Here is a 20,958-nt window from a genome sequence, read left to right on the forward strand (position 1 = left end):
AAAAAAAAACCTTGTAAAATGCTGTATAATAGTGAGGGAAATAAAACCAGCTGGATTGCACAATGAGCGAAGCCAGACAGACTTTCCAAAAGCAGTATGTAATACGTACTGTCTAAAAGAGTTGCCACTGGCAACAGGGAAGTAAATGCATTAAAATTATAAATCAAATCAAAGTGTCACCAGCTGCGGTCAAATTTGTAGCTAAAAAAGAAAAACGCACAGGCCTTCCCGGCAGCTCAACTAACAGGTAAATGACATGTCACCCAAGGAAGCAACCGGCAGTACCTAGGATACTTCAATAAAAAGGCAAACAATTTATTTTAATATCAAAGCAAGTGAAATCTATCTATCTTTCATAAAGAGAGTAATAAAGGGTTTCAATTAGCATCATTCAAAAAGTGTTAATCCTATAAACAGGCAAATCTATAACAACAGACCTTTCTCTTTCAAGTACCTATTTAGACTAATAGTTCTGCCTGCAGGACACTTCATTGAAGAGAGGTAAAAAAGAACATAATTCACAATACTCGGTAGGTGACTTGTCATTCATCATTCAATAAGTGTATAAAATATGCATATAATACTGAAAAAATACATAGAGACAGACTGTTTGCGTACAGTACCTTTGTGTGGAGGTAATGAGGGTAATAGTAAGTGTACTGAGGGTACATTGGCTGCTGTTCCAAACGTTTGCCCATGTAGATGGAATCTTTATCTCCGATGCAGGGAACTCGCTGACAGCGTGTAGTGCCCCAGGCCCTTCTTCCTCTTAAACCACTATTCCTGACAGTGTCAATGACTGATGAGGCTTTCGGGACTTCTCTGCCTTCTGCTGCTTGCCAGTTTAAATACAGCTGAAAGATTTTTCCTTTGGATTCAGAGTTCTGTCGGAGCTTGTCCTTCCTTTACAAAAAAGGGTATACAATCCTTGCTATTTGATAAAAGTGTGATTGCCAAAATGTCAGTTGATAAGTGCCCACAGCAACTCCAATTATTTTGAAGGATGAGGAAGATAATACAGCAGGCTTAAAATCTCTGCAGTCCCGGCTTCCTCTTAAGCTTTCTGTGTTTCCACCAGCCTTCCAGCCTTGTTGCTGCTATCTCCTTCACAGAGTGACATGGTGTTTAGGGCTTGTCTTGTCTTTCATTCAACCCCCCACCCCCACCCCTCCTCCTCCTCCTCCTCCTTCTCGCTGGTGGGTGGGACTTCGGCAGCCTCTCCCTCGAGAAACAGACGCAGTCCAGAAGGCTGCAGTATTTCCTTCAAGAAATAGCCTGCATTCAGTCTGATGCAGGCAGGAGCCCAATTCACTCTGCCATCTCACTTGAATGCTAAGTACTTTGACAACAGACCAATCGTAACCAGAATAATGAGGTACACACAGGCAACGGACATTCAGTCCTCTCAAAAAGTTTCACCTTTTGGAAATAAATAAATCTCTGCCTAGTTATACAATAAATAAAATTGCTTCATTTTGACTTATTGTTTTGCTTAAAAAATGAAGCAAACTGATCTTTGTTTCCTGTGACTAGCAGAGCCTTCATTCTACTCTCTCTTCAAAAATCAGTAAAACAGACAACACTGAAATAATTGTAGTTGAGGTTTTAAGTTTAGAAAAGGTAGCGATCTGATCACCAGAGAACCGACCTTTTAAAAAAACCCTTCTAACTGTCAGCAATCCTGCTGGTTCAGTTCTACCTTCGATCTCAATCTGAATTTAAAATGTAGGCTACAGCAGTACCTTCTAACATCAAAAATATTTACCGGAGAATGAGCAGAAATGGTTGAAAAATAAGTCTTGTTTCTTTTTTTGTACTATGCTTGGAGTTGTTGGAATCTGAACTTAAAGGGGAAATCATCATCATGAAAAAGTGGTTTGGCAAACTTTATTCAATTGTTTATAAACACATTGTGGGATGTTGTAAATCACATGAAAAAAACTGTCATTGGGTCGCCTGTATGCAACAGGGCACAATCTGAACAGGGCTCCAGATTTCTCACTCTTATCAGTCTTTCGTAAAGTATGTATTGCAAACGCAAAAGCTTGGACTTAATTGTTTAAAACCACTTAGTTGCAGCAACAAGTTCGAGAAAGAAAAACACATCTGAGTTGTTAATGTAACAGACACCCAACAGGCCCATTGTCTGCTGGGCCCTTCTTCCCAGACTGTTCAATATGAAAGTCAAATATTTGGAGAAAAAGTTCCAAGGAACCTAAGAGCCACCTCAGGCCACCAAACATGAAAGGATAGGCTGCCCTGGATTCAAAGGCCAGGCAGCTCAGCCACCTGACACTGGAGTTCGCACCGCAAGGATCAAGAAAGAATATATAATTTCCCATTATCGTCTTTTATGAAGCATTCCTAGCATAACAGCTTAGCGGACGGGATTGGAGCACCGGATAGTGGGTCTGCCATGTGTCTTCCATTGCTAAAGAGCAGTGGACGTTGGCTGAATTCATATATGAAAAAAAATAAGATAAACTGACCTAACTTTCAGACTAGCCAGTTACCAGTAGAACCTAAGAATTAAGGCATTACCACTTTGCAGCAACTAGCAAATGAAATAGCTCCCTACAGCAGGCAAGGCACCCATGGAGCTGTACAGAGCTTCATTATCACAGACAACTCTGTACATCAAGATAAGCTTGATATTTTCTCCGATTATCCCTCCAGTTAGTGCTTAGGTAGCAGCAGGGTGCACTAGATAAGATAGTCATAGACCACATGGTGTACATGTTATACATGTTCCATTTAATGATCAGAGCAGTGAGAGGTGCGCTGTGCCCATGAAGGAGAAGATGTTCTTTGTCTGGAACTGGTAAAGAGCCAATGGTTCAAATAACAACCTACTTTGCTGTCTATTCTAATCGATAGTGTGGACAAATGAATATGGCTTACATCAAGATAACACTGTCATGCTCCTCTGAGAATACTTGTCATTTCAGAAGTAATGTTAAAGCTACAGTGCTGTTTACATATTCAGAATTTTAAGAGTCAAAGGGCACTGATGCAGAATGGCTGTTAAAATTTTCAAAACCTTTCTGTAAGAAAAGTTAGTATATTACCTTCAGAAAGAAAACTCTATCAAAAGCTTGTTTTGTTTGAATATCGATAATGCTAATTATTTTAAACTGATATCGAGAGGTCCAAATTTGAATGGAACAAGCACTGCATCATTATGGAAGTGAAAACAAGGTTAAATAGCATGAATGGCATTCCTACTTGCAGGGCAAGGCTTTGGTGTCAGGTTGCGCTTGAAATGCAGCGAGACTCCAATGGCCGACAGGCAATTTGAAGTTAGTGTTTTTAAATATGCATTCCAGTTTTCCATAGCTATTTGCACCGATATTGTGTTAAAAGATATGAGCTTTTCCATAAAGATTACAGAAACATTCAGATGCAAAGCACTAGAGTAAGACAGAAACCACCAATCAGGTCTGCATTAGAGAATACATAAGGAGGGGCTGTGGATTATGATTGATAACTCACGAACAATGAAGCCATAGTCAATGCAATAAGTAGAATGTAGGTCATATCCTGCGTATCTAGATCACTGTGGTCTGTTTAGATCACATAACAATACCCACAACAACAGATGTAAATATTCATTTTAAATACCAACTTATTAATCAACAAGTATTGAGGTGTTGCTTTTTTCACAATTCTCCCTCTTCTCAATTGCAATGCTCTCGCTACCAAACACAACAAATATTTCATGAGGAGGATATAATTGCATGGAACAAAAATTATTAAATGTGTTACTGGTAGATAGATAGGAGAAGTTGGGATTGTTTTCATTGGAGAAGAGAAGGCTGAGAGGAGATTTGATAGAGGTATTCAAAATCATGAGGGGCCTGGACAGTGTAGATAGGGAAAAACTTTCCACTGGTGGAAGGATCAAGAGAGCACAAGTTTAAGGTAATTGGCAAAAGAAGCAATGTGACATGAGGAAAAGCTTTTCCACACAGCGAGTGGTTAGGATCTGGAATGCACTGCCTCAGAGTGTGATGGAGGCAGGGTCAATTGAAGCATTTAAGAGGGAATTGAATTATCATCTGAAAAGGGAGAATGTGCAGAGCTATAAGGAGAAGTTGGGGGAGTGGCACTGGGTAAATTGCTTCTATGGAGAGCTGGCACAGACACAATGGGTTGAATGGCTTCCTTCTGTGCTGTAACAATTCTGTAAAACCTTTGTTTTGTTGGGTACAGTTCCATGGATTCTGAGGTCATAATGAGGGGAAAAAGTACTTCAATCACCCCCTCCCAATCTGGCCACTTTCAATGGGCATTCTGCATTGTCTCTACGTTCGGTTTTTACGTTTTCTTTGAGGACACTGATATTTTCTGGCCTAGATTTTCACAATGACGGAGAGCCTCTCCATTGTTGCAAAAGTGGTGAGGGAGGCCAAAATTCAGAAGTCCCGCTCCTGAACACAGCACCTACCATTTTCATGGGGGAAGGAATGGGACTGGGTCAGGATTTGCGAATATGTGTTCATATAAACCAGCAGCTGTCTTCACTCATGTCTGACTTTCATTAGCCGGGAGTGGGAAACATGATGGCCTGCATTTTCACAGAGTCAGGATGACTTTGGAGCCCTTTAAAAATGGTGGGTGGGCCCAAATTCCAGGGTTCCCGACTCTATTCCCAGGCTGTCTGATTTTTGGGAGTGCCTCTAAAGAGTCCGGGCTGGTTCCTGTCAAAAGCCCATACCCAGCACCCACAACCTGGCTGGCTCCATTGCAGAGATAGGCAGCTCCGACTATTCCACAATTTTCAAGGAGTTGGGCCAGGTTTTTAAAGAGTCATGGTTCACAGCCCCTCAGTGGAGTCATGAAACTTAGTCTGCATGAGGTGACCTTTTAAAAGGTAAACTCAAAAGGTTCATGCCCCCTAAGCCAAACTCTGCCCTTCCACCCACCCCCATGGCACCTCATGTCCCCTATGCCAAGTCATGGCACTTCCATGCCCAATGAACCTGATATGTATGTATTAAAATGCTTTAAAAAAGTAATTCATTCATTACTTTCTCCGAAGTTGAAAAAGAAAGCCATTTCACAACAAACTAATAAAAGAGTCAATCATTCAGACTCAATATCAATAACAAAAACCACAAACCCTTAAAATACTTAACTTGTGTAAACAAACATTGTGGGCAGGATCTTCTGGTGGGCGAGCGGGGGCGGGTCCCGCTCACCAACGGGCAGAACTCCCGACGTCACCCCGCATCATTTCTATTTTCAGGTCGGCGGGGGCGCAGCCGAATCAGCTGTGCACCCGCTAACCTGTCAATGGCCTATTGAGGCCACTGAAAAAGTACTTAACATTTTTAATGGACCTGCCCGTCCAACCTTAGGGTTAGCGGGCAGGCCGGGAGCCCTGGCAGGCTTCAGAAAAAGCATGAAACCTCATCCACGGGCGGGATGAGGTTTCATGAGGGTTTTAAAATATTTAATAAAGGTTTCACTAAAAGTGATGGATATGCCCCAACTCATGTGACAGAGTCACATGAGGGGACATGTCAGGGAAATTTTGTTTTTGTCTCTTTAGCATTTTTAAATTTGGAGCCGATCTCCCTGAGGCAGCACTTAGCCTCAGGGTGATCAGTGTGCTCTTTTGCGTGCATGCGCAAAAGAACACACTCTCGGACGAAGGAGTTCCCCCCCGCCCGCACAGGGAGCGCATAGCGCTTCCTGGCGGATGTCACACTGGGTGGGTCTTAATTGGCCCTCCCACATAAAATGGTGGTGCACCCCCAATTGGGGACGCCAATAAGAGGCGTGCCTGCCCGCACCCACTCCTGCACTTCCCCCCCCACAATGGGGAGAAAATTTTTCCCTGTGAAATTGACAGCAGAGATCAGAGAGCCTGAATTGTCAATCAAACAATGTTTTTTCTGGGGTACAGGCGTTTTAGTACTCTAATGAATATCTGGGCTCTCAGCCAAGCATACATATTGAAGCTTGGCTGAGATCCCAAACATCTATGAAACTTGTTGAAATAGCTGCTCCAGAGGAAGCATTATCACTGTAGGGTTTCCATATCACAGTACAGTTTCTTCCATTTCACAGTTTGACTGACGGTGCCAAGTAGTTATAGACTTTTTGAAGTGGGACTATGAATTCCAATGTTTGCTTTTATAAGGGATTAAACACTTGGATTAATTATTTGTTTTTATAAGGATGTCGTGGAAAGATTGTAAATGTAGTGAATGGGTTTTTAAGAATGAGAGTAAAATAGTGACTTCATCAATAAACACATAGAACTTTATTTCATTTAATTTTAGCATGGGTTGTGATGTCTGTCCATGGTGGACACTGGGTGAGTTGACATGATAGGGGTAAGAGCAAAGGGTGATGGGAGGGGGCATGGATTGGCATGCATTGGCACTAAATTGGCATAGAGGCTATAAAGGTCCATGGGGTGGTGGGTGGAGGGGCATTGGTTGGCATGGAGGGTATAAGGGGCCATGAAGGGTAGGTAGAGGACATGAGGTGGCACAGGTTGTCATGGATGGGCCATGAGGAGTGTGCAGGGTGTGAGGGGGTGTGAGGGGTGATGGGTGGAGGGCTGTTTTTTGTTTTATTTAAAATCTTGGACACAGTGCCGGTGCACAGAGGCAGGCCTTCTGTCCAGTCCGCCTCCACACCCGGCAGACTCTGCACTTGTTTCGGGGCAGCAGACCCAACTCACAGAGAACCCTGCCACGCCGCAACGAGTATTCCAAATTCCAGGGCACTTTTTCCTGGGTTGGGTTTGTGGAGCTGGGAAATGTCCCCAATCTGTGCTCCTGACCTGGGAATGAAAATCCAGGCTGCTATCTTTCTATCTATGTGTGTTTGTGGGTTGAGCTCCTGCGATGATACATTTGTGGAACCAAGAGCAAATATAGGGCAGGATTTTCCCGTTGGCGAGTGGGGGGGGGGGGCCCACTCGCCAACGCGTAAAGTGATGCGTGGTGACGACGGGCAGAACTCCCAACGTCACCGCGCCCCATTTAAATTTTCCGGTAGGCCGGGGCACAGCGAAATCAGCTGCGTGCCCGCCGACCTGTCAATGGCCAATTGAGGCCATTGACAGAGTAATTGAACTAATTAGTGGACCTGCCCGTCCAACCATAAGGTTGGCGGACAGGCCAGGAGCCCCGGCGGGAATTAGAAAAAGCATGAAACCTCATCCATGGGTGGGATGAGGTTTCATGCAGGTTTTAAAAAATTTCATTAATGTTTTTGTAAAAATTATGGACATATCACATGAGGGGACATATTAGGGAAATTTTATTTTTCTATTTTTAGGTTTCTTACATTCAGAGCCGATCTCCCTGATGCAGCACTTAGCCTCAGGGAGATGAATGTGCTCTTTCGTGTGCATGCGTGAAAGAGCGCACTCTCGATTTTGGGAACCCCCCTTGCCCGCATGGGGAGCGCATAACGCTTCCGTGCGGACGCCACGCTGGGCGGGCCTTAATTGGCCCACCCACATAAAATGGCGCCGCACCCCTGACGGGTGGAAAATCCTGCCCATAGTCTTCAAGCAAAGTGGGCTTATAGAGGAGTGAATAAACAAACAGAATTCAGTCCCTATTTTTATTTTTATAGTATTAATCAATCTCCTATGATGATGCAAACAGGGAGTCAAGATCAAGAGCACAGTTCGGATCAAGAAGGGTTAAATAGTGCAGAGATATTTGGATAAAGGCAAGGAAGAAGCAGGTTCCAAGGGACGAGAGGTAGAAGAAGAGCAAGCTAGAGACAGAGAGGGGAGCAAGTGAGGGAGGAGAGAAAGAGAAAAAGCAGGACAAGAATGGAGTAGGGCATAAAGGAAAGGTGGAGGAGGCAGGGGAAGTGGAGGGAAGGGGAAGGGGAGGGAGGAACAGAGGAGCACAGGAAGGAAGGGGAAGAGAGAGGGAAGCTGTGGGATAGGGCAAGGAGAGTGGAAGGTAGGGGTGGGGAAGCAGAGGGGAGGAAAAAGGGAGGGGCGCAGAGTGGTGTGTTGTAATATTATTTGGTGCCTCAGAAAAAGATCTGGAGGCTTGCTTGTTTATTGTTAACACACAACTATATACATATCTCCAAGGTATGGCCCTAACTGGGTGCTATCTTCATGCTGACTTCTCTCAGACTCTCTCTACACACAGTCTACCATTATGTGACTCACTGCATCATAATGTGGGCAGTACTGTTTCCCCAGTCCCACCTTAACCCTTACTAACCCAAACAACTTTATACTACACCTCCCCCAAGTCCTTACCCAAATACATTTACAATATAATATTTCCATGCTAGCCTTTCTCTCCCAAGTCTCTAACTTTAGAAAATTCAGATGGTCTGGAGGCTTTACAACTGTTCCAGATCTTATTCCCTTCCCATTCGGAGGAGTGGTAGCCTCATTTGCTTTGGGCTGTATTTGTTGGTTCAGAGTTGATGACTCTGATGTTTCAAATACTCGGGTTTCAACATCTGGTTCACCTCTTGCGCTCTTTAATGTTGTGTTTTTCTTTGTCGACAATCTGTCTTCTTTGATCGGATACCATGTGCTTAGCATTCCTTCCAGAGGGAATGTTCGCTCTGTTCATTCATAGAGTGGACTTGGGTTTTCTTTTTCCATGGGGTCCGTCATGTTTTTCCTGGAAGTTCACGTTTCAAAAATGGAACCTTCATTTCCACTTGTTTAACAATTTTAGCCAAATATTTGTTTACTTTCCTATTTTCCAGTTCTTTTTCAAGTTTATGAATATTTTCATTCAGCTCAGCAACTACTCCTGAGTTTAGTTGTCTTTGTTTCTGAGTTCTGTGGAATCTTATACAAGCTGAACAACTTTACCTGGGCATTCATTTCCTTTTGGAATATTTCTTCCATGATCACTGACTGCTCTTTAGACTCTTCCGATTCACTCATGAGAGCCTCAATCTGTTTCTTAGAATTTTCATTATCTACTTTTAAAGTCTGGATTCACTGTTTCATACTGCGCATCTCATCTTTCATTTATTTCAGATTGGATCAAAGTTCAATAGTTTAATCAGTTTTGGTTGTTAATTCTGCATTCAACCAACTGTTCTGATTTACCATCAATTCCTTTTCCTGTTCCAGGCATTTTTCACAATACTTAATAGAAATTTCTGATACTTGAAGTTCATCAAGTTCTAATTTTTCATTAGCAAACTCATCTTCTGTACGTGAAAGTTGGTTCTCTACGCTGAACAGTTTCTCCTTAGCAGAGCTTAATTTCTCTGCGCTATCCTTCAAGCTCACATTTTTAAAAAAAAATTACTTCTGTAAGTGTTTTTGAGACTTTTCACGCTCCTTTGTGAGAACTTCTACTTTCCCTTGGGTATGCTGCAGAAGTGGTAGAGAACGCTTTTTTTGACTGTCAAAATGGAGTTGCAAGTTTTCTACTTTTTGTTACACCTGTACACAAGAATTCTTCGTCTTCTCCTTTCCTTCCTGCAGTTCCCAAACTCTGTTGTTCAGTGGTGCTTTCATTGGGGGTCTCAAATGCTTCAACAGGGATGTACTATAACTGTATTCCCTCTTTCAATGTCTGGATGTCTAATTGTAGCCTAACATTTTCCTCCTGGAATATGGAACATTGTTGAATCTTCTTTGCCAACGGGTTCTTCAATTCTTTCAGAGTGACATTAAATTCATGTTGCTTCTCTTTGTAATTATCCAGAGGAACAAACTTTGACTTGAGGGATCTTTGTAGCGTGTGAAGGTCCTTCAGCAGGTTTTCCTTTGCTTTGTGAAGCTCAATTGCTTTATCTTGAGTTTTCTTGCAATTCAGAACAGTCTTCTTGACTTTTTTCTGCTGTTCCTCCATTCCGCTGTTCAAAGCAATCTTCATTTCTTCATGCTGCTGAAGCATTATGTACTTTTGCATTTGAGCTTGAAGGACAATCAGCTGCTCTTTCAAATGGTTTATTTTCTTGCTCAGCTCTTGCCATCTCTCTCTGCGCTTCAGTGCATTGCTTTGTCGTTACCAATAGTGTCAATGCAGTTTTTTCTGTGGTGAAATTCAACATTTTTTTAACTCCTCATGTTTTTCCAGGGGGGAATATTGATTATTCAAGGAGTCTTTGAAGACAGCAAGTTCTTTGAGTGCACATTCTACCTGCTGTTCTGCCTGGCCATATTTCTGATTGAGTTCTTCCGACTCCTTCTTCAATTTGCCAAGAATGGAATTCAGAGCTGTTATTTGCTCCTTGTGATTTTCTGGAGATACGTACTGAGTCTGCACATGATTTAGACTTTTACTTATTGCGTTCTTAACAACATTCAGCCTTTGTCTCTTTGAAAACCTCCTTGTATCTTTGTGACACCTGAAAAATGTGTTTGTTCAGACCTTGAACAGTTTGGTTCATTGAAGATTTTAGTTTATCATGCATTTTCAAAGGTATTTACTCTGCTTGAATCTTGTGTTTCAATTCTGCTTTGATATAAACATTTTCCAATCTTATTTCTGTTTTTTCTTTCTCCACATGCAGTGGAGCTTTGTCCTTGTCCTTCGTTTTGGTTTCACTGTTAGCCAGGTCTGTTCCGGTTCTGTGATCATGCTACTCATGGTTTCATTAACTGCTCGCAGCCTGGGACGGTACACTACTTTACCTTCAATCAGAGCCAGATGCCTCAGTACTGCCACCTGCTGTAGAATTTTGGGTAATCTGTCGGCATTTTCAAAAAGATCTATTTTCTAAGCCTTCCGGGCAGTTCTAAGCCTTCTCTTTTCTCTGAACTAAACTCTTCAGCTTCATTATGCTTACGTAGTCTGACATCCTTGTGCGTTTTGCTTGAGTATTGTCTTTTGCCCTTCCATTGCTTTCTTGGGGTTGTTCTATCCCACTTTTTAAGCTCTGCATGCTCCACAGCTTGAAGATTAAAATATTTGTCAAAGGCTTTCAATAGCTTATCAAAGTTGGCTGAGGATTGATCAATGCCTTGCAATAGGATTATTTTATTGGCAATTTCACCAAGTAAGTATAAAAATGTATTAACTTTGACTTCCTTTGATTTCCTACACAATCCTGATGTACTCCTGTAATCTGAAAAAATTCTTCTCCATGACACACAATTTTGGCATCCGGTATGGACTTGTGTCAAGGAACTATCATTTTTCCTAATAGTCTTGTGAAATATTTTAAAGCAAGCTTATGGGTTGAATCTTACCTCTGTTGGGCAGGCTGAGCAGGAGCGAGCGGGGGCAGAAGCGGAGCTGACCGCCGCCTGCAATCGGCTGCGCTCTGCCATTTTATGTGGGCGGGCCAATTAAGGCCTGCCTAGCATAATACCTGTTCCGTAGCACTCAGCACTACCTGTGCAAGTGGGGGGAAGAGGGAGAGTTGGGGCCTGCGCTCTTTCGCACATGCGCGCAAAAGAGCTCAGCAAACTCCCTGAGGCATGGAGCTGTCTTAGGGAGATTAAGTAGATCATAAAAGTTTTTAAATAATAAAGTGAAAAATTATTGAACATGTCCCCTCATGCGACAGTGTCACATGAGCTGGGACATGTTTGTGAAGTCAAGAAAATTTATTTGTTTATTTTATACAAGCTTCAGGAAACCTCATCCCGCCGGCGGACGAGGTTTCCTGAAAAACGTGAAGGCCGCTTGGGCTCCTTGCCTGCCCGCCAAGCTTAAGGTTGGACGGGCAGCGTTGTTAACAACTTTAATGGCTTTTTTAATGGACTTAATAGGACATTGACAGTTCGGCGGATACGCAGCTGCCTCCGGCGCGCGCCCACTGAACGAAATATCAAAATGATGCACGATGATGTTGGGACGCACGCCCATCGACATCTCGCATCATTTTACGCATGTCAGGTCCGCCCCCGCACACCGATGGCAATATTCTGCCCCGTGTATGTGTGTATACGGTTCTGTGTGTGTGGCTAAGTTAATTAAACTAGAGATGGTTAGACTGCAAGGTTTACATTACCAAAGAAGTGAGATGTAAAACAGGTGTTTGGAATGGAGATGAGTAAAGCTAAAGTGAAGCCTTTGCAGAGATGGTGTGAATGAAATTGCATTTTTAGGTAAGTGGAGAAATGGTTGGTTTTCAAAGGAACTTTAAAGATGTTTACAACTGGCAAGATAAGTAAGGCAAAGTGATTATGTTCATTTTTCCCAAATGTGCTGGCCATAATGATAACATGAAAAGTAATAGAAATATATTTTTAAAAGGCTAGAAGGCTGTGTGAGGCGTGGCCATTTGAGATCTTGAAAGGTGACGATGTGAAACAGACTTTGGGAAAAAGCCACCCTGCAGAAGTCTGCTGTTTTGGTAACCAAAGTTGTGTTAAAAGCCTTTAGAAGTCCATTGTCCAGTGGGTGCTTGTGGTAAAATTGTTGGATGACTTTATAAATTTGGAATCTATTTGGACTGTTGCCTTAAAGGGGGAGTGCAGTTGGGAGTCTGTGTAACTGTAATCTTGTGTGTGTTTAAGTTTGTTCTTCTTTTGTTCCTAAATGTTTTAATTTAATCTTTAAAATCTCTATAGGTGATAGTGGGCTCATTGTTTCTGACTTCAGTGTACAAGCCTTCTCGTAATAAATACAAATTGCAAACACCATTATGATAGCATGGCCAAGTTTCCCTTGTGGATTTGGTCAGCCTGGCAACTACCATCTGCCATATCATAACATTTGCATGAGCGCAAATTGGTCTGGTGGTTTTAATTTACCACTCATGACCATTTTCTATAATGGGGGAGTACAGCTTTGAATTTCCTTTTTCCCAATATGGCACCATAGTAACCATCCTTTCAATACTTCTTCCTGCACCTATCAGGCCTTGGCGGACTCCTGAAGCAATTGCACACCTGATTCTTTAAATTAATTGATCCTGCAAGAAATGATAAAATTCAGCAGTTTGGGCCAACAAATGGTTTTCTAAGTGTAAAAACTCAATAGGAAGGTGATTTTAGGTACTGACTGCCATTTAAAACATTTTTTTTTCATTCATTCGAGTTCAGTCGCCACATGGAATGGCACCAACTCTGCAGCGTTCCTCTAGCTACACCAGTTAAACAGTTGGTATGCTCTGCCTGATTTGTGCTCTGATTAATTTTTAAATGTTAGTTTTGTTTTTTATTGAATTTTGCTCACTCTTTTTTATTGAGTTTTGCTCACTCTTTTTGTAACCTGGCCCGGTCCTTTGACTCTGCATCCGTTCAAGTCTTTCAATAGTATTTTTCCTGAATTTTGCTCATCCTTTTTGTGATCTGGCTAGGTCCTTTGACTTTGCATTCGATCAGGTTTGTCTTTTGATCTGCACAGTGGATTCTTCTTCTGCCCTTCAGCCTTTCTTTCTTTTGGGAATTTTGCTCAGCCTTTTGTGATCTGGCTAGGACCTTTGTCTCTGCGTTCAATCGGGTATGGTAATGGAGCATTTTTAGGTGACCTCCAACTGTGTCTTCGATTCAGGCACTCTTCTCACAGGTCAGAGCTTTAGCTTCTTTAGTTTTCCATGCCTTGAGTTTTCGGGGTGCTACTCCAGCTTATTCAGTTCTGTGTTCATGCAAAAGCTGCCACCATGTTGTAAGGCTGTTTGCTGTCTCACTAAGAGGTCTGGAGACTTGTGTGGTTGAACATAAACTGTTTATTGCTAACACAAAACTGTATACATATCTCCAAGGTATAACCCTAACTAAGTGCTATCTTCATGAAACACCTCTCAGACTCTCTCTACACACAGTCTACCATCATGTGACATTCTGCATCATAATGTCTGTTTCCACAGTCCCAAATTGACTCTTACTAACTCAAGCATCCTTATACTGCACGGAGGAGGAGTGGAGGGAGGGGTGGAGGAGGGGAGGGGGAGAAGGAGGGGAGAGGATAGAGGGGAGGGGGAAAGGAGGCAGAGGGGGTAGAAGATGGGAATAGGTAGGGGAAGAGAAATGAGAGGAGGTGAGGTGAGGGAAGGGAAGGAGAGGCGAGGGGAGGGGAGGAAGCGGGGATTTGAGAACAAGAGAAGGGTTTGGGGAGGAAGGGAGTGTTTTGGGAGGAAGTGAGGAAGGGTTGGGGAGGAAGAGAAGATTGAGTTGGGGTTGAAAAGAAGAGGGATTGGTGAGGATAGGTGGGGGATTGGGGATGAAGAGGGAGGCTTGGGGATCAAGGGGGTGTTGGGGAGGGAGAGGGGGGTGGGGAAGGAAGAGGGGTGTTGGGAAGAGGGGTGGTTGGAGAGTAAGTGAGGGGGGCAATAAATGCTGAGGGAGGCAAGAGAGTAAAGGCTTGTGAGGGATTCTGTGGGTGCTGTGGTTTGCAAGTCCAATTTTGGAGGAGCACATTTGAGGAAGGAAGGGCAGGCTACAGGTGGGTTGGTATACTAGTTGTGGGGCTGTGGCAAGGAGATAGGAGTTAGGGTAGGAGCTGGTGGTGGGTGAGATGGCAGTGGTAGCTGGTGGCATCAGCCTGAGCGATGTCCTTGTGGGCCATGTGAGTGTAGGAGATAATCAGCTAGAAAGAACAGTGCTGGGAGCAAGTGCCATGTGAATGTTAGTGGTAATGGGGGCTGCAGAAAAGCTGTAAGGGGACAAATTGTTTTGAAAACCAGATTGAATTTGCTCCTCACCTCCCGTATACCAACATGGCTGACACAGCGGCCTTTCAGAAACTGGGGCTGCTCCACAGCAGCACCAGGTGGCTGGAAGCTGCAACCACAGAAAACTCAACATTGACACTATGGCCTGAATTTTTCAGGTGGCGGGCGGGCTCAGTGGGAGCAGGTGCGCATGGTCATGGAGCAGATTGCCGCCCACCATTGGCTCTGTGCCTCCATTTAACATGGGTGGGCCAATTAAGGCCTACCAGGCGTAAGATGCGAGTGGACTACTACCTATGCAGGCGGGGGGAGGAGAGAGAGTTGGGGCCAGCGCTCTTTCGCGCATGCATGCGAAAGAGTACTTCAATCTCCCTGAAGCATAGAGCTGCCTCAGGGAGGTTGAATCGCTATTGTAAACAGTGAATAAAATGTTAAAAAATTTATTTAAACATGTCCCCTTGAGGGGGCATGTTTAAATAAATGTTTAAACCTTTTATTCATTATGTCACTGTGTCACATGAGATGGGACATGTTTTTATATTTATGCAAATTTTTAAATTTAATTAATAAAAGCTTTAGGAAACCTCATCCCACTTGTGGATGAGGTTTCCTAAAAAACGTGAAGGCCGCTTGGCCTTTTCGCCTGCCCGCCAATGTCAAGGTTGGAGGGGCAGCGTTAACAATGACCTCAATCACTTCCTTAATGGCCTTAATAGGCCGTTTACATATGGGCGGGTGCGCAGCCGACTCCGGCGCATGCCCGCCAAACGAAACATCGCGAGACAGCATGATGATGTCGGGACACACGCCCGATGTCATCACGCGGCATTTTACGTGCCAGCGTGTCGGGCCTGGCCCTGCACACTGACTGAAAAATCCTGCTCATACACTGCTTTACAGGGAAATATTCCCACTTGAACACAGGCATTTCCAATGTATTTTGGGGTGAAATCCCATGAGTTCCTCTGTATTTTAAAGTGTTATAGATACTTTAACTTCATATTTATAAACATGATCTTTGGTACTAGAACAAATACATGGAAAAACTTGTGGTAATTTAGGAGGCAGAGTTGGTTGAAGTGTTAGAGTTTCCTTGCAACAGGTTGAGGAGCTGAAATATATAAATAAGGTTCCACAACGCCAAAATAAAACACTGTGGATGCTGAAAATCTGAAATGAAAACAGAAATTTTCTGGAAAGCTCAGCAATTCAAGAAGCATCCGTGGAAACTTCATCCACGGGCGGGATGAGGTTTCCAACATCAAATAAGAATGAAATAAAATTTTTCAAATTTCACTTATAAGATGCCCCTGTTCATGTGACCGGGTCACATGAGGGGACATGTTTTATAACATTTCTCTCATTTTTTTTTGAAAACTCTTCATCTCCCTGAGGCAGCTCTGTGGCTCAGGGAGATTTGCAAATGACCCTCGCCCTGCTCACCCTCCTCCCCCTTGCACAGGCAGCGCTGGGCGCTGCCGCTCGCGTTTCATGTTGTGTGGGCCTTAATTGGCCTGCCTGCATGCAATTGCCTTCCGGCCTCGATCGCGGTCGGCGGTCGGCTTCCCGACCCCACCGAGCCCACTAAGCCCGCCCGACAAGGGCTAAATTCTGCCCATAGAAAATTCAGAACACAGAATGAAGGCATTCAGCCATTTGTGTCCATGCCAGCTGAAAAAGAACTACCCAACATAATCCCACTTTCATGTTCTCGGTCTTTAGCTTTGCAGATTACAGCACTTGCAGTGCATATCCAAGATTTTAAAAAATGCGATGAGGGTTTTTGGCTCTACCACCCTTTCAGCCAGTGAGTTCCAGACCCCCAACATTCCACTGAGTGAAAAAAAATTCTTAACTCCCTTCTAATTCTTCTGCCAAAAACTTTAAATTTATATCCCTGGTTATTGACCTCTCTACTAAGAGAACTATGTCCTTCCCAGAGCCCGGGAGAGGGGGATGCAGACAGCGTCAAACACCAGGGCTCAGGAGCTAAGGGGGCCCGGGCTTGGGGTTTCAAATAGAGTTCTCAAGTCGTCTGCACTGGACAACCAGAACTTCAGACCTGAAAGGCCGGCTTTAAGTAAAATCGGAACAGTCAGGCTGAAAGTTTTGATACCTTTAAGGCCAGTCTGTCAGGTTAGTTTCATTAGTTGCTGCGCGGCTGCTTCTCAACCTAGGGCAGCTTTGTTGTTCCGATTTTTTTTTAAAAAGCCCGCTAAAAAAAAATCACAAAGCTGGCCAGAGGTCAGCAGCAGTGCAGAACTGTCATGAGAGCGCTCTTAGTTGAAAAAGGGTAAGTGAAATCCCTATAATTTTAAAATCAAATGAATTCTGTGTGAGTGTGTGTGTGTGTGTGTGTGTGTGCTGGGGGGTGGGAGAGGAGGTGGGACTGTTGCTGGGGAGATGGGGGTTTGGGGGAGTTTGAATGGGGTGTTGGTGGATTTTCAGGGGGTTGGGTTGAATTTGGAAGGGGTTGCAGGGAGGTTGGGGAGTTTGGAGGGAGTTGGGAGATGTTTGGAGGGTGGATGGGGTGTGGGGGAAGCTGAGCTTTGATGGGGGTTGGGGGAGTATGGAGGGGGTGGGGGGAGGTTGGAGAGGAGTGGGTGGTAGGTTGGAGGGGTAGGTTGGATGGAGGGAGGCTGGAAGGGGTGTGGGGGTAGTCTGGGTGGGGGGGAGGTTCGAGCAGGTTGGACGGAAAGGATGGGAGTTACAGGGGGTTCGAGGGATGACAGAGGGAAGGTGGGTAGGTAGGATGGAGGGTTGGTGAGGGTAGATTGGATGGGGGGTTGGTGGGAGGTTGAATGGGGTGGGTGGGGAGGTTGGAGAGGGGTGTGAGGTTGGGTGGGTAGGGGGTTGGAGGGGGTTGAGGGGGAGGTTTGAGGCAGTGGGGCTAGGTTGTGGGGGTTAGATTGGGAGGGGTTTGAGGGATGGGGGCTTGGGGAGGCGCATTGAGGGTGGGGTGGGGTCATTTTGACCATAAAATTAAATACTGTACACTTCTCAAAATTCTGTTTTGAATTTAAACCAGCATGCAAATAGCAGTCTAAATTTTCATCATGCCCTAAAGTGGACAAAATTCTGATGATTTGCTATATACCAGGGGCTTGAGAATCTTGGGCCTCATCAAAGTAAACGTAAGGTGTGATGCAAAACAGGGTGTTGACTCACTATCGCCCGTTTCATTACTCTTACAAAGTCTTGGAACAAAATCCCTATTTGTCACTAGGAGACTGCTTAAAGAAAGGTTTTACAAACCTCTACTCCATTTTAAATTCACCCAATCCTAAACCTTCCTGTTTAAAATCTAGCCGAAGGTAGTCACACTGTGGGACTAAAATTTCTCTGGGGGTGAGAATTCTGATCATCCGTTGTAACTTCGGCAAAAGAAAATCCATTGAAATCAAAGAGAAACAGCATAAAGGGCTTTTACCATCAAGGGCCTTCACAGAAACCCAATCCTATGATTTAAGTGCTTCTAGAAATGATTCATCTCAGAATTTTGCTATCACACCCTTTTTGCTTTTGGAGTTTCTTATTTATTAATTACATTTTCCACTTCATTTGCCCATTTCTCTCACACCTCAAATAAAAAATAGAATTCTTTAAAAATACAATTTGCACATTTATTTAGTACAAATATAATGCAACATCATATTGGACCTCTGGATAGGCTGTAAATTCAGTATACAACAGTGGGCTGGCACCAGAGAAGTCAAAATGGTAAGGCTGTATTAGCTACAGAGTTGAATTGTTTTGTAAATGTAGTGATTTCTTTGTTGCCACTTTCCGATTAGTTGATTGCTCTATGATTAATTATCCTTAGAGAATCAGCTTTGGGCCTCCAATTTCACCATTGCTATAGTCACTTTGCCTAATGCTTGCAGGTGTGGTGAAAGAAAGAGAAACCCACATTTATACAGCACCATTCATTATGTCCCAAATTGCTTTACAGCCAATTAAGTACTTTTGGGTTGTAGTCACTGGTATAACGTAGGCAATGTTATCAAATAGCGGACCAGGCTCAAGGGCCTGTCCTGCTCCTAATACATATGTTCATATATCGTTCTGGATAGATGAGATGAGCTGGGCTAGATGGCCTTTGTCATCCATAATTATCTAGTGAACAAAGGATGGAATCATGACTAGAGTTCTGTTTATTTTGTTGCTAATGATAGTTTGCTTTATGGAATGAAATTGCCAGACAGGAGTGCATAATAAGCTCATAGTGAACCAGTGACCTGTTGTACATTGCACATGATTCTCAACAGTCTTTTCCATTAACTTCAATCTTGTCCTTTTGTCTACTTGCCTATGATCCCACTCTATCTTGGTGTTTTTTATAAGATTTTTAAGGTATTGAAATATTGTGATAATATGTTGCATATAAGGTATTGAAAATATATTGTACTGAGAATTAGTAATCAGCACAGTCTTCAGGCTTGCTGATTAAGAAAACACAGATACAATTGTGAATCATTAAGTCTTTGTCCTCTGGCCTCTTTAAAGTTCTGTTTCACAGAGACACCTGAAGGCTCCGATGCTTATCACTGACAGACCTAAGTGAAGACCTAAGTTGTTCAGCCATTTCACTATGTATTGAATCTTTCCCCGAAATATGCATTTACTGTCATTGTGTTCATATGGTGCAATGTGCATAACATGTTAATGAGGGTTGAGGCAGTGACTGAAATTAATGTTATTGTCTGCACAGTGTCATAAATAACGAATAAGACATTTTCCTGTCAAATTAACAATATTGCATGATGCTGTTAAAGTAAAATTTGTAATCCCTGGTTTGTTTAGTAGTTGTGGTGGGATCACGTATGGGGTGCACACAAATTAATACTGCGTTTTATCATTGCTGCTCTTAATATTAATGACCCATGCTGCACATATATCAGGTTATATTTGTAACCAGATGCCAACAATGGGCATTATCATGTTACTAGGACCTTTCTTTGATTCTTTGGTGAATTGATTGGTGAATCTTGAAAGGGGAAAATATATCATACATGATTGAGGGGTAGAGTTAAGGCAGAGGTTCGGGGGAGGGATAAGGGGCCTGGAAATAGGAGGAGCGCCAGGCATCATGATTTCTCTCACTGGCCCTTCCTATCCAGGCTCCTTATAATTTTATACACCTCAATTAAATCTCTCCTCAGACTCCTCTGTTCTAAAAAAAACCAAACCTTCTACATAACTAAAATTCTCCATTCCTGGCAACATCCTCAAAAATCTCCTCGAAATACTCTCTCATACAATCACATCCCATCCATAATATTGAGATGTCTGTGGAGCTCAAAGTACTGTTTCAGGATGAGCTTGTTCGGAACATATTCTGGCCATCCATTTTTGCAGCATTATCTATTTATTGTACATTGTTCATCTGTTTCTGTGCTTGTCATATTTTGTTCAGCTTTTGCGTGGTTGCTGGTAGGAATTTTGGAGGCAATGAGCTGTATGACTATACCTCCTCAACAAGATTTATGGTCTCCTGCTCAGGCTTCCCAACAGGAATGTGTGACAATGCATCTCCTGTTGTTGGCTGCTTGCCTTGTACATATTTGGTCGTGGCAAACATGAGCCTCAGCTGGATCTCTGGAGTCTAGGTGGCATCTTTGCTAATTCTTTGGTATTTAATAAGATAACCAATAGCTGTGGTCTGTCTTGATTGTAAACTGGAGTCCTAGGACTTAGTCGGTGAACTTCTCACAGGTCCATGTGGCTGCCAATGCCTCCTTTTCGATTATAGCTATCTTTGTTCCAATTCAGTCAATGACTGAGATGCATAATATGCTGGTTGGCATGTTCCATCTTTCTGGATTTGGAATGGTACTGCAGCAACTCCTGTGGGTAGTTCCGTGTCATAGTGTGTCAATATGTCTGGTGAAATAAGGGTGTTCTTGATATTCTGGAATGACATTTGATGATGTTCTCCCCAGCACCATGCCTGGTCTTGTCTGAGTAATTGTCATGATGGTTCATTCACATGTCAAGTTTGGGAGGAACTTCCCTACCTGATTAACCATCCCCATGAAGTGTTGGAGCACTGTAATGTTGTGGGGTGGTGGAAAATCTTTGATTGCCTTGGTCTTTTGGAGGTCAGCCCTGATGCCTAATGTATGAATGATGTGTCTCAGAAATTGTACAGTAGGCTGTGAAAACCCACCCTTATTGTTGAGAGCTAGCTCTGCTTCTTCCAAGCATTGCAGCACTGCGCTCAGCCTTGTATCATGTTCCAGGGTGGTGGACCAGTGGGTCAGGAAGTCATCTATGTGGCAGATGACCCCATCTAAACCCTCCAAAATGGCTGTCATTGTTCTCTGAAAAACTTCTGGAGCTGACGTGAGGCTAAAGGGCGATTAAAACAATACCTCCCAAAGGGTGTGATAAATGTCATCAGCAGTTTGGATTCCT

At 43.3% G+C, this 20,958-nt stretch overlaps 1 protein-coding gene across 4 annotated transcripts in view; it reads right to left on the reverse strand.

Annotated features, from left to right (window-relative positions):
- LOC144678935 (RNA-binding motif, single-stranded-interacting protein 3) overlaps nucleotides 1-20,958 on the reverse strand; it is a 1,591,210-nt gene that overhangs the window by 704,705 nt on the left and 865,547 nt on the right. For 2 of the 4 annotated variants that reach the window (XM_078539040.1, XM_078539042.1), the window contains exon 1: nucleotides 624-1,118. The exons of 1 other annotated variant lie outside the window; for it this stretch is intronic. In XM_078539040.1, the coding sequence (XP_078395166.1) occupies nucleotides 624-698 (75 nt within the window). In that variant the 5' untranslated portion in view covers nucleotides 699-1,118. Of the gene's footprint in view, nucleotides 1-623; nucleotides 1,683-20,958 lie in introns of those variants that run through there. One more of the 4 variants, XM_078539041.1, reaches the window with a different exon arrangement.

The sequence above is a fragment of the Cetorhinus maximus genome, chromosome 3, assembly GCF_964194155.1.
Source record: "Cetorhinus maximus chromosome 3, sCetMax3.hap1.1, whole genome shotgun sequence".
Classification (NCBI taxonomy): Eukaryota; Metazoa; Chordata; class Chondrichthyes; order Lamniformes; family Cetorhinidae; genus Cetorhinus; species Cetorhinus maximus.